This window comes from Meles meles, chromosome 12 (assembly GCF_922984935.1).
Source record: "Meles meles chromosome 12, mMelMel3.1 paternal haplotype, whole genome shotgun sequence".
Classification (NCBI taxonomy): domain Eukaryota; kingdom Metazoa; phylum Chordata; class Mammalia; order Carnivora; family Mustelidae; genus Meles; species Meles meles.
This window is the reverse complement of record NC_060077.1, coordinates 39,209,204-39,223,706: the sequence shown is the minus strand read 5'-3', so window position 1 is coordinate 39,223,706 and position 14,503 is coordinate 39,209,204. Positions and strand designations below refer to the sequence as shown.

Genomic DNA, 14,503 nt, shown 5'->3' with positions numbered 1-14,503 from the left:
AATTAATGTAGAATCCACCATTGGATTGGAGAAAAATCATATAATCATGTTAATTGGTACAGAAGGAACATTTGACAAATCCAATACCCATTCATGATTAAAACCCTCAGTTAACTAGGAAAAGGGAAGAACTTCCTCAACTTGATAAAGACCATCTACAAAAATCTACAGCTAATATTATACTTAACGATGAGAGATTGAACACTAGATCAAGAACAACACTTTTATTCAAATACTATTAGAAGATTAAGCCACTGCAATAAGACAAAAACAGAAAAGAAAAGGAAGGAAGGGAAAGAAGGGAAGGGAAGGGAAGGGAGGAAGGAGAAAAGGAAAAGGAGGAAGGAAGGCAGAAGGAGAAAGAAGAATGAAAGGGAGGGAGGGAGAAAGAAAAAGGAAAAGGAGGGAGGGAGGAAGAGAGAGAAAGAGAGTGAAAGAAAGAAAAAAGAGAGTGGAGGTTACCAGGGATAAGGGATGAGGGTAGGAATGAGGACAGAGAGGGAGGTAAGTGGACTTATTACAGGGAAACAAGAGGGGTCTGGTGGCAGTGGAAATGTTCTACATCTTGACTGAATCAATGTTGACATTCTGGTTGTGGTAACGCACTAGAGCTTTCCAAGATTTTACTACTGGGGAAAACTAAGTGAAGGGTACATAGGACCTATCTGTGCAGCTTCTTAAAACTATGAGCAAATCTACAGTGATCTCAAATAAAAATGTTTAATTAAAGAAAATAGGTCACACATCTTTCTTCCTCACCAAGAGCTGAGGTCAATCTTTCTGGAAGTAACCAAACTGAAAGTCATTGCTCAGGTAGGATGAAGATCAGCCAACTCTTCTACCGCAGCATTCTAGTCTGGGGTGGAGAAATTAAACTGGACAATTATTATCTCTGACTTGCTTTCACTATAGAGCAAAAATATGCAATAAAGTCAACATTAAGCAGTTTGAAAAGCTTTAGGCAAGTTTAGAAACATAGCACAGACAGAGGAGAGAATCCCATTCAATTTTTGGCAAGAAGAGAAATGAAACCTGACTTCTTTTGAACTGAGAGTAATGTGACCAATGACAAGGCAGTATTAAACATGCAGCTGCTCCTTCACCAGCCTTGCTGTGTCTGTAACAGTCCTCTCTTAAATGAAGCTGACAGTTGTGGGTAGAACGGGCTCCAGGTTGCTGTAGGGCACAGCAGTGTCCATCTTGGTTTGAAAAAGTCCCACCCTCCCTGTGCCTTGGATGCTTGGCCATGTCAAACAAATAGAATTACTTATCCTAACTTTGATCATAATAATGATTTGTGAGTGTATTTCATTCAAGGCAGAAGGAATTGTTGCCATGATATTTAAAGCACAAATTTACCTCAGATCATGGAAGAAGGTTAAATTATATTGCTTTTTTTTTTTTCAGTCATGGTTCATCAGAATGCTTTAAGATTCAGAACCAACGGTTATATGAAATTGGAGGAAATATAGGTAAGCATTCTCTAACAGTTTTTACTCCTAAATTTTCTGATTACTCTAAAAGAAATATGATGCTATTATTATAAAAGCATATTTTATGAGTTTCTTAAATATAAATTCAACATCAGTAAGTTTCTGAATTTTTATTTTCATATGAGAACAGTTGTATGAATTTTCTAAAATATTTTCAAAATTTAAATGTGAATATTTTAATTGATACGGAGTAGACTTTGGGGTCTTTTAAGTGTGCCTCAGAGTTGGAAAGTCGCTTCCTGGAGATCCCTGCAAAACAGAGAACATCATGAAACGTTGACACTGTGACACCTTTCTTGTTTTAACTTCCCTGGTTTCATCCTCAGCCCAGGTTAATTCTTCCTATTTCCCTGAGGGGGAACAAAAGGAATCCAACAGAAATTGTCTCTGTTTGCATCTGTGTCCTGCCTTTCCCTTCGTTCAGGTCTTCTGCTTGTCCTCTGCACAGTCTGGATGAACCACGTCAGCTCACACTGATGGCCAACACCTCCACGTGTGCCTCACTTTGTGTTCCCGCCTGCCACTCGGGGCCTTGCTTCAGCCCCCTATTCTCCCCAGCACCATCAGCTTTTCCCTCCCAACTGCATCATTTCCAACTACATAAACATTTTTCGTAATATTCATCTTCACAAAACTCTCTCTCAAACCTACTTCCATTCCAGTGTTCTGCTTTACAGCAAGAACTCCTTGAATCCATTTTCTGTTCTCCAATTTCTTCCTCTTGTTCTCTCTCGAAACCACTCTAGTCAAGCATTACCCTGCAACACTTGACCAAAATTGCTCTTGTTGAGGCCACCAGAGAACTCTTACGTTGTGAAATCCAGTCATTCGTTCTGTCTTGATAACTTCTTTGAAAACACACGTTCTTCACCTGGTTTCAAGGACAACCTAAGCTTCTGGGTTTTGTCCCACTTCACTGGCAGCTCCTGAGTCTCTTTTGCCTGCTACTTCTCATCCTCTCAACCTTCAATGTGGAAAACTGTGGCGTCAGGCCTCGGAATTCTTCTACCTACACCTAACTTCCTTGGCGAGCTCAGTCCTTCTCATTACTTTAAATGCACCTGCGGACAGTTCCCTCTCAAGTTATATACAGACTTCCTCTCAGCACCAGCTTTGCAGATCCATTCACCAGGCACATTTTGCCTCTCAGCCTTTGCATTTACTTTTTCCCAGAATGCTCTGCTTTTGAGTGTTCATTTCTCACTCCCTCACCTCTCACAGGTGTTTGCCACTGCGTCACCTTCTCAAAGAGACCTTCCAGGATCTCACCTTCTCTAGGTGTGCCTTCCCAGCTTTGTTGTTCTCTCATGTTCTTATCACCACAAGACTTACTTTATATTATACTTGCTTATTTGCTGGTTGTCTGACAATTATTTGCCCTCAGGGCAATTTTTCACCATCTGATACCTCTGTGTAGCCCTAGCCCCTGGAATAGTTAGTGCCTGGCATATAATAACTTCCAAGAAATATTTGATAAATGAATTAAGCAAGGAGTCCGATATTGGTGGTTTCATTTGAGACTTTGATATACATTTCAAACACACTGTACATAAAGATTTTCAAATGTATTTGTTTCATGGAATGATCTTTTTGTTGTTATCATTTCTAGATTTCCTGTCTATGGGAGTTGCATCTGTAGTAAAGAAACAAAATGACCATTTCCAAAGTGAATTTGATTTTAATCTTTTCTAACTCTGGTCAAGTTACTGTCTGTAAAACCATTAGAGGACATGTATTATTATATAAATGACCAGTTTATACCTTAGGTTCTTGCCGTGTTTTCCTAATTTATGTGCTGAGTCTAGGCAACAATTTGCCTATAGCTGGTATGTCTGTTTTTTTTCCACAATTTTGCATGGGGCTTATTTGAAGTATTTCATAGTCGGAAAGAAACAAAGAAGGGAAGGAATAAGGCAGGCAGGCAGACTGGCTTTGCTAAAGAACCTTGAACATGTATCTACTTAACCTTTGGCTGAGAAAACAGTCTTGGCCTCATTTGAACCTTCCCAACACACACACGCACATGCACACATAGAAGTGTGCACTCTCGAAAACATTCTCTGATTTTCTCTTTCCTTTAGGGCAGCATTGCTTGGATCCAGATGCTTATATATTGGATATATATCATGTAAATCCTCAAGCAGAGTGGGTGATTAAACCCCAACCAAGTTTTTGAGATAACCCCCAAGATGGCACCTATCATGTATTATATGCCAAGAAGATTCTACATTTGGTAGGGAAAATAACAAGACTGTTTTTGACATGTTTGTTTCAATAACCCTCTTGGTGTTTCTCAGCCCAAGTGGCATCTCCCAGCATTGTCAACATGAACTGTGGAGGAGGAGGAGCCGGTTGACTGAGCTGAGGCTTTCTCCTATGGTTCCTTAATAATGGTGAAGGAAAGACGCTGTGATCGTTCCAGAGGAAAGGCCAAGCTAGTATATGGAACTCTATAATCATTTCTAGTACTTCACAACAGAAATGAACTTCGTCTTATACCGAGAGATAAAAAATACTTCTTTATGTAGCAGATGCTATGAAACACAGATGTGGAAGAGTCTTTGTTTTACTTACGTTATATATATGTTGACCTTTTTGAACAAGAATGCCAGAAGTATCAGTAATTTCTGCTCTGCAAAATAATTCAGATCTGCTTTTCAAAGGGAATCAGTTTCTAAAGTTATACATCCAATATCGATGCCCTGACTTGCTCCCACATTGGAGGAGGATGAACTTCTGTTGAAAGAACACTGTATTGTTACGTATGTTGTACTGTATTATGACTATCCGCATTCTGGTGCAAGTAAACATTTCTCTATTGTGGGTTCTTGAAAATTTATATTTTTAAAGCTTGTTCTCTTATGAGCACAGGTTCCCATAGCAAAGGTTAGTTTGACAGAGGGTGTTCTTATGGTTTCATAACCTTCTGTGTAGTTACTAGTCACAGACCGCTATCTTTTCATCATGATTATGGTGCTCAATGAAAAGCTTTCTCTGTGCCAGGCACAGATTTCCTTTCCTGATCAAACATACCATTTTTTTATATTTTACAACAGTAGATTGTCACTTCTGTAGTCCCAATTTAAAAATAGAGAATTGTCTTTATCCAACTGCTCTTCATCCAAAAGTACTGAAAAATACTGTTATATCCAGGTTTTATATGCTGTAAAAGAAAATTATTTCTGTTCATCATTCATAGATTGACCAAGCACTGTGGATTAGCCTCAGGCTTTAAAATCAGATGCGTATTTGGTAAGCTGAAAACTGTCTTAGTATGAAGATCCTGCAGAGCCATTTCTCAGACCTACAATCGGTGAGAACACACAGTTCTCCACAATCTAACGGAGAGCAAATCCGAAATGTGCTGAAGGGTCAGACAGCTCTGCATTTCTTCTTAAGACTGCAGATATAGGTCTAAGGTTAGCTAGAAATGGGAATAGAGGTGTCATTTATCCTACATGCATGCTTTGGATTAGAATCCACAGATTGATATTTCATTGAATTTATAATAATTTTAATGAGATTTAATGTCCAAATGACTCTCTTTTGTAGTTCAAACAGTAACATTATAAATACAGAAAACATTTTACCAATGCTTTCATAAAAAAGTGTTTTTACCAATGTTTCTACTTACCAATTCTCAAAACATGATATAATAATGTAAGCCTACATATAGAAGAAATCTTTTTTTGTTTTAAGTAGGCTCCACACCCTGGGTGGAGTCCAACCCGGGACTTGAACTCATGACCCTGAGATCAAGACCTGAGCCAAACAAAATCAAGTGTCGGATGCTTAACCGACTGAGCCACCTAGGTACCCCTAGAAGAAATCTTTTATATGCAGCATTATTATGCCTTGATATCTCTAAAAATGTTATTTATATTCAACATGTAGATAATTGTGTTTCTGGCCATTAGGATTTTGTTTTATTTTTATAAAAAACTCAAATATCCATTCATTTTATTTGTTTGAGAATTTTTATTTCCTGTACCTGAAAACCCATTAGAAGATAAACATGTGTCGTGTAGGTTTTTATTTATTCCTACATTTCATCACTTTTCAATGTTTCACTAATTGATGGCATGTTAGTTTACATAATGAATTTCAGGAGTCTGAAAAAATGCTTTTATTGTTTTTGAAATTCAGAACAATAGGAGTAAACATTTTATATTATACAGCTGCTAACTTCCAGAGCATAAGATGGCAGTAATTTATACCCACACACAGAAGAAATTCCTCAAATTAGCTATCTTATACTTCTGTGTATACACAAAAACAGGGACTGATTTTTCTCATCGTGTTTCCTATAGTTTCATAAGTTAAATTCTATTATAGAAGACTTTTTCAACCAAAGATTTGCAGATCTAATTTTTTATTTGAGAATTTTCCCATGTTTGGCTGAAAACATGTTAGAACCTGTAAGTTCCAATGGTTTTAAGATTTACCCCACTTATCATTACTTTGAAATAAGTGGCTGACAGATGACAGGAGACAACTGTTTCTGAATATCTTACTTTTGTGTGGTGTCAGATGTTAAAGACTTAGCTAACCCAGTAGCTTTAAATTAATCACTTGAATGTATTTAAGTATGTGTGACAACTTTCAAATAACTATGTAATATGGAAGGCCATGTCAATACCAGTATCTCTGAATATAACTTTTATTCTTAGTCATAGGATTAACTAAGTGATTAGAGAATTTCAGTAGACACACAGACTAATTTTTGTATGAGTAGAGGTTCTTTTTACTAATTTTAGTCTTAAAGAATAAACAAACCCCTACAATTACAATTTAAAAAATTCTGTCAAATAATTATTGAAACTATGTTTGCTTTATCAAAAGTTGTTTTAAAATAGTTATGGTAGTCTGTAAAAGTGAGTAGTATGTTTGCAAACGAGAGTCAGATCCTGGGCTCCTAGATTCAGTTCTCACAAGCTTCCCACCCACCTCCTCCCAAGTGCTCTTGGTGTACAGTTAGGAAAATGATATCAAGGAAGGTATTAGAGAAAGTTAACATTTTAGTGACACTTACTCAGAAAAAACCCTAGAGCTGGCTCATTGTTTTCTCCATTTTGCAAAAGAGGATTCCTTTGTTAAGCAGGGAATTAGGGGATATGATTCTTAGAGCCAGTAAGATCTTCAAATAAACTGGAGTATTAATTTCGTTACAATGTGTACACAGTATAAACTACCTCACGCGTCTTTCTTAGGAAAAAAATTAATGGACTTTAACAGTTTTTGTTACAAACTGTCCCTGAGTCATCTTATTTAAGTCACTTCAGTTGGCTTTCATTGTACATTTAATGATGTAAAGTATTTTTTAGTGCAAGCTTTAAAGCCAAAAATACTCTGTACCTGTGACCTGTGTTACACTCTGAGAGAATTCATGTCCCTTAGTCATTGTCATGTGTGTCTCACCATGTTGCAGTGCAGGTCTTCAAGTGTGGGAATTAACAGTCCTCTCTTCTTTCAGGCATTTTTTCAACTGCTTTCCCCATACTGTGCTTGACTGAAACGTAGCATGAGATTAAAATGTCCCTTCTTTCTTTCAAGCATATTTCAACTGTTTTTCACAAATGTTTTACATGCCTGAAAAGAATATATATTATGGGATTAAATAGTTCCTAGTTTCTGACAGGCATTTTCAACTGTTTTCCACCAATATGTCATTTAATAAAGAATAATATGACATGGATTAAAATGTTTCTTTCAAATATTTTAAATAGTTTTACACATACACACACCTTAATTTAAAAACAACATTTTTCCGTCATTTTCCCAAGTATTTTCTAAAACTATGTGCTCTGATTAGAAAGTTATTTAATGTCACAAGAAATCCCAATGTTGTCTTATGTTGTCTCCCATCTCAAAAGTTAGTATTGATTCTTTTGTCCCAACTTTCATTGTTAAGTATAATATGTATGTTGCATTTTATCCATAAAAATAAAGAGAAAACTGAAAGCATTGTCACAAGAATTCTTATGATAATTCAGTTAGTCTAAGGGCACCATGATGCTGGTGTAAGAGTGGGAGCTTTAAAGTCAGAAGGTTTGTGTCTGAACCCACTCTCTGTCATTGACCCACCAGGTGGTGGTCTTGTACAAAAGCCAAATAGCATGATATTAATGGACAGCTGTGGGTAAGGGATAGATTGGATAAACAATTTCCTAAATTTATTTGAGTTGATGTTTGGGACAAGTTTTAATATGTGTCTTTAAAAGAAAACTTTCTTAATAGATACAGAAAAAACATTTGACAAAATTCAATACCAGTTCATAATCTTTTTTAAAAAATTCAACATCTTACTGTGTATCTTATGCAAAAGGCCAGAAAGAAAAGACATAAAGATTAGAAAAGAAATAAAATAGTCTCTATTTGTAAATTATATGAGTATGTGGGAAAGACTAGAGTATTTTCAGCTATTGGGCCTAGTAAAATAATTTACCAAGGTCATGGTGGTATACAAGATGATTATATAAAAATTAATTGTAATTTTAAATTTTGTATTTATTTGAGAGAGAGAGAGCACAAGCAGAGGGAGTGTCAGGCAGATGGAGAGGCTGAGAAGCAGACCCTCCAATGAACAGGGAACCCAATGTGTGGCTCAGTCCCATGACCCTGGGATCATGACCTTAGCTGAAGGCAGATGCTTAACTGACTGAGCCACCCAGGCACCCAAATTAATTGTATTTTTTATATTAGCAGCAAACTGTTGGAAAGTAAATGTTTTAACTTCCGTTTTCTATAGCATCAAAAAACATAAAATACTTTTGAAAATATTTATCAAAATATATTCAAAACATGTTTGCTAAAAACTGTCTTTGGTGGAAATTAGAGAATAGCAAAATAAATGTACACATATACCATGTTTCTCCATGGGAAGAGATGAACAGAAGAGCATTGGCAAGATGTCAGTTCTCTACAAACAGACCTATAGATTTGATGCAATCCAAATAATAACACCAATAGGCTTTTTAGGTACAAATCGGCAAACTAATTATCAAATTTATATGGAAATGCAAAGAATCTGAAGTAATATTACCCCAAAAAAGAGAACAAAGTTGGATTAGAATGAGGGATTTCAAGACTGACCCTAAAGCTACAGCTGTTATGACAAGACGTTGCAGAGTGAAGGTCAACACCTACATCAATAGCACAGAAAGAGGTGCTCGCTTACATGGTCATTTGATTTTTCAACAGGTGCCAAAGGAACCCTGTTGAGAAAGGAAGCTTTCTACAGAAGGTACTAGAACAACTGGATATACATATCACAAGGCATACAAAAATTCATCCAAAAGGGATCATATTGTTAATTAGAATCTGAAACAATGACATCTTCATAAGAAAAGAGAGTTAAAAAAAAAAAAAAAGGAAAGAAAAGAGAGTAGATTTGTGATTTGAGGATAAGCAGAGCTTTCTGAGGAACAGAAAAGAGCACTTTTAAAAGAAAATTAATAAATTAAACCTCAAAAAAATTTAAAACTGCTGCTTATTCAAAGAGACCACTAAGAAGTCCAATAAGCAAACCACAGATTAGGAAAAAATACATAGGTGTAAAACATATATGAAAAGAGTGACATTCAGGATATATAAAGAATTCACTAGTGAAAAGAAAAGCACATATTTGAAAAGAGCATGAGACTTGGATGCTTATGAAAAAAAAAAACACAAATGGCAAATATACACTTTCAACATCATGTGCTATTAGGAAGATGCAAAATAAACCACAAGGAGAAACCACTATCTACCCACCAAACAATTAACATTGAGAAGACTGACCATTCTGAGTGTGGAAGAATCAGAACTCTAATAATTGCTGATCGAATATGGGATAGCCATTTTGGACAACGGCTGAGCAGTTTCTTAGACTAACCATACAACTACAGCTGCTGTCTGAGTACAGATAATAGCATAAATGAATCTGAGAAGCATTATGCTGAGTGAAAGAAGACTACATACTGTACAATTCCTTTTACATGAAATGCTAGGACAGGCAGAGCTCAACAACCATGGGGGAGAAAACCCAGAATGATGGTTGCCTCTGTGAGGATGGGGTTGGAGACTGGGTGGAAGGGGCATGGGACCTTCCTGGGGAATTGAAACATTCTATATGTGCCATCCCATGCCAGGTCCCCTGGCTGCATGGGCCTGTTAAGCACTTGATGTATGACTAGTCTGAACTGAGATGTATTCCAAGTGTAAAATACACACCAGATTTTGAAGACTGGGTAGGAAAGAATATAAAACATCTCAGTAATATTTTACTATTCAAAGTTTGATTCTAATATTTTAGATATTTAACTTAAAGTGATAAATTATAAATCTTAGCAGTTTCTTTTTACTTAATGTAACTATTAGAAAAGTATAAGCTATATAGTGTCACATTATATTTCTTTGGAATGGTACTGTTTGACATTTTGATAAGTGTTTGGGTCATACAGATGTATTTGTCAAAACTTAGTGAATGTTTACTTAAGATTTCTGCATTTCATTATATGTAAATGTTACCTCAAAAGAAAATAACCTAAAAAAAAAGAAAATCTGCTAATAACAAATATTGAACATTAGGTAATGATATGCATACTGGAGTAGTTCAGGGGAATTGTATTGGTGTCTGAAACTTCTTTTGAAATGTATAAAAATAAGACAGTTTGATGAATGAATAGAAGGATAGATAGATGGACAGATATGCCGGAGGCCAAGTATAGCAAAATATTTATGATATAAATGGTCGTGGGCATAGCAGTATTCAGTGTAATATTCTCTGTGCTTTTCATAGAATTTTGAAAAAAATGTTTTTAAATGTTTTTCTTTTTAAAAAAATTAAGATTCATTTATTTTAGAGAGAGAGCATGCATGCATGAGTAGGGGAAGGGACAGAGGGAGGAGCAAAGAGAGAGATAGAGAGTCCTTAAGCAGACCCCCTGCTGAGCAGGGGGCCTGATGTGGGGCTTGATCCCAGGGTTCTGGGATCATGACCTGAGTGGAAATCAAGAGCCAGATGCTTAACTGACTAAGCCACCTAGGTGCCCCTGAAAAAAGAATTCTTAACATAAAAACATAAAAGTAGATAAAAGAGAATCAGGAGTTTGGGCAATGCTGGAGTTCCCCTTAGATGTTTCTTTTTATCTTCCCCACAGTAAATTATACTCTCTCCAAATATCTTCAGACAGAAGTTGAGTGGGGGTGAGAAGCAGAGAGAATGGAGAGGTATGCTTTCGAAATTTTACCTGAGCTATGTCAACTAGCAAGCATGTGTATATTCTTACAGTTCGTCTATGAGCATCTAGCTAACAATAATTCATTCTGAGTGTTTGCTTTGCAGGCTTACCACATTCTTCCTCACTGTGCAGGTGTGGGCCAGTGTTGGAGTGTAGCTTGTGTCCTTAGATGACAGGGTCTTCTCTCCCATCAGTGACCCTCACTCAGTACTTCTCACTCCGTGGCACCCCAGGGCTCCAACCCAATGACATAACAGTCTGGACAGGTAAGTACCAAAATAAGAACATACCCATCATTAATGATCAGTGAATTCACCAGTCTGATAATCTATTGCCAAATAGGGTTGTGGAAGCTCCTGTGGTTTCTTAAACCTTCTAATGCTGCAACAACTTATTTTAAAGCAGTGACTTATCTATTCAAACAACAGATGTTCTAGAAGGAGTTGCAAAGTGATCCAGTTCTAACAAGCAATCCAGGGTTATTCTCTTCTCAATTATACTATCCGCTTACATAATCTCTAAACCTACAACTCTTGATTCAGCAATGCAGTAGTTCAAGAAGTATTATATAGTGATGCAGATAATAAACACAGAATATACTGAACATAAAAACATAACCCTCCATGTCAGTTAAGCAAGTTAACATCACCACATGCCATTTTGGGCATTGTTATAAGCAAAAGGTTCACAAAAAATTTCAGGATGCCTATGTGCCATTAGCAACCTCTATTTGAAGGATTGTAAGAATTTACAGATTTCAAAAGATCACTTAACAGCAACAAATAACAGTAACTTGCTTATCTTTTGGATACTGTGTAAAATTATTATGCAAAGATGTCAAAGAAGTTGCCACAGAGCAAGACAGTCTCAGGTATTTCTCTGAAGTTTAGGTCTTCCTCCACAATTCATACAGAGGGATGAGTCTGAGGAATTATCTTTGGTCTTTCTGTACCCACTAGAGCCAGCACCACATATCAATTCACTGCACCACCCATTATGTGGAGGAAAAGGTTACAAAAATCATGGTTTAAAATCATAGGTGTACATCGTAAGATCTACCTTTTACTAAAAGCAGTGCTCCCCAGCAGTACAGCTAACATGTTCTCCTACCAGGGTCCTAGAAGAGAACAGCAAGGATGCTGATTTAAAGTCAGGATTCCAGGGGCGCCTGGGTGGCTCAGTGGGTTAAAGCCTCTGCCTTCGGCTCAGGTCGTGATCTCAGGGTCCTGGGATCGAGCCCCGCATCGGGCTTTCTGCTTGGCAGGGAGCCTGCTTCCTCCTCTCTCTCTTTGCCTGCCTCTCTCCCTACTTGTGATCTCTATCTGTCAAATAAATAAATAAAATCTTTAAAAAAAAATAAATAAATAAAAAATAAAGTCAGGATTCCAGCGGCACCTCAGTGGCTCAGTGGGTTAAGAGGCTGCCTTCAGCTCAGGTTATGCTCACAGGGTCCTGACATTGAGCCCCATGTCAGAGCACCTGCCCAGTGAAGCCTGCTTTTTCCTCTCCCCCGCCCCTCCCCCTCCAGCTCATGCTCCCCCCCCCCCAACCCAGTAAATAAATAAATATCTTTAAAGGTCAGATTTCCATAGATATACAGAAAAGGTCATGTTGACCCTTTTCTTTTTTACAGTCTTTCCATCCATAGCATATGTTTAACACACAACATATGAATATACAAAGTAATATATGATCATTAGGATTTGACTTTTTCCATGAAACAGTAATCTTCCTTTCACCTCTTGACCAACCATTTAGTACATGTCCAGTTATCTTAATGTGGCTCCAGTTATCTTTATCCTGGAGATTAAGGGCATATTTACATCAAATAATAGTACATGGTAGTTTAACACATCAAATCATGGTGCTGCATCATTTTTATCCAGTTTAGCAAAAATGTCCCCATTTAAACACTCCATAGTTAGCATGTCTCAAAGTGAATTTTTAAATCTTTATGCCAAAATCTATTCTAACCATATGTTGGTTTTTTAAAACCTCAGTTTAGAGCAACTTTTTAGTTCAAGTCAAAACTCTTGATGGAAACAGATGAATGGATACAGAAGATGTGGTATATATACACAATGGAATACTATGCAGCCATCAAAAGAAATGAAATCTTGCCATTTGCGACGACGTGGATGGAACTAGAGCGTATCATGCTTAGTGAAATAAGTCAATCGGAGAAAGACAACTATCATATGATCTCCCTGATATGAGGACATGGAGAAGCAACATGGGGGGGTAGGGGGATAGGAGAAGAATACATGAAACAAGATGGGATTGGGAGGGAGACAAACCATAAATGACTCTTAATCTCACAAAACAAACTGGGGGTTGCTGGGGGGAGGTGGGATTGGGAGAGGGGGAGGGGGCTATGGACATTGGGGAGGGGAGGCGAACCATAAGAGACTATGGACTCTGAAAAACAACCTGAGGGTTTTGAAGGGTCAGGGGTGGGAGGTTGGGGGAACAGGTGGTGGGTGATGGGGAGGGCACGTTTTGCATGGAGCACTGGGTGTTGTGCAAAAAGAATGAATACTGTTACGCTGAAAAAAAATAAAAAAAAAATAAAATAAAATAAAATGATGCTAAGTTTTCCAAATAGGGAAAAAAAAAAAAAAAAAAAAAACTCTTGATGGAGTCCCTTGGATCCTTTCTTGTCATAGCCCACATCAATCCACTGGTAAACCATTGCGGGGACCAAGTTTAAAAGTATTGTCATATCCTAGTCATAAAAGAACACAGGTAGGCCCAGGTCCTTCTGGCTTGAACTTGTAAACATTTATGTTCTGTAAATTTAGCCTCTGAAAAAGTCTATCATCATCCTAGAGAACATTCAGCTTTCTGGGTATCTGTCAGTAGACAGAACAGCAGTTCTGTTCCAGTATTGGTACAGGCTGAGCTGCAGAGTGGTTGCTGTTGGGCTTCTGTTGTCGTCCTCTTGTGTTAGAACTCTTCAGTAGACAGAACTTTCTTCAGATCATCTCCTTACATGGGGATTGGGAGATGAAGGCCCTTTAAAGCTTTGTCTATAGCTGTGGTAGAAGTCAGGCACCTGGTAGCCCCACACCCAGCACCACACTGTGGGGCCTTGGGGTGACTGGGAAGAGAGGTGAGCTGGGAGCACTTCCTGGTGATCCTTCCCCTGCAACTCAAGTACCTGTGCCCTAAGCAGACATATGGCACTCCATCTGCTTTGTTGGCCTCCCCCTGGGTGGAAAGAGGCTCTGGGTCCTCCAGTGGGGATAGGAGCCCAAAGGAGGCACACACCATCTCTGCTGCTCCCTGCTAGATTCAAGTCCCAAACATGGGAACTGCACACTTCTAGAAGCGCTGCATCTGTCCCTTGCAGCTCAGAGGGCCTCCTATCTGTATCTGCCTCTTTCAAGGTGAGCAGACTAGACTGCCTCTTTTTGAGTCTCTCTCCCGCACCCTACACAAACAGAGCTTCATTCCAGATGTTTCGCTTATTTCCTTGGATGTAGCTCTTGGCGTTTGGCTCAGAAAATGGACACTGAAAACCAAAGGAATATGCTTTCCCTACTCTTTCTCTTTTTGGGGGCAACAGGTTAATCCATTTGGAAGAGTAGTGGCTTTATCCTCCCATGGTACAGTTTCTTGCCCTGTTCCAATGAAGCATGTTTTCTGTTCCATGGCTAATGAAACCATCATTCCTAGGCATCCAGTTAATCACTGGATAATCTCACTTAGATTATCAATTCCCGGTGGTTCTTGACTAGGGAGTGGATGCTGTTCTCTAATGGCCATCCCAGAATATTCTTACCCAGA

At 38.0% G+C, this 14,503-nt stretch overlaps 1 protein-coding gene across 5 annotated transcripts in view; it reads left to right on the top strand.

Annotated features, from left to right (window-relative positions):
* ARHGAP28 (Rho GTPase activating protein 28) overlaps positions 1-7,411 on the top strand; it is a 210,101-nt gene extending 202,690 nt beyond the window's left edge. For 3 of the 5 annotated variants that reach the window (XM_046026100.1, XM_046026099.1, XM_046026102.1), the window contains exons 17-18: positions 1,408-1,472; positions 3,575-7,411. In XM_046026100.1, the coding sequence (XP_045882056.1) occupies positions 1,408-1,472; positions 3,575-3,669 (160 nt within the window). In that variant the 3' untranslated portion in view covers positions 3,670-7,411. The remainder of the gene's footprint in view (positions 1-1,407; positions 1,473-3,574) is intronic. The other 2 variants (XM_046026101.1, XM_046026104.1) reach the window with 2 other exon arrangements.
* Positions 7,412-14,503: the final 7,092 nt, after the last annotated feature.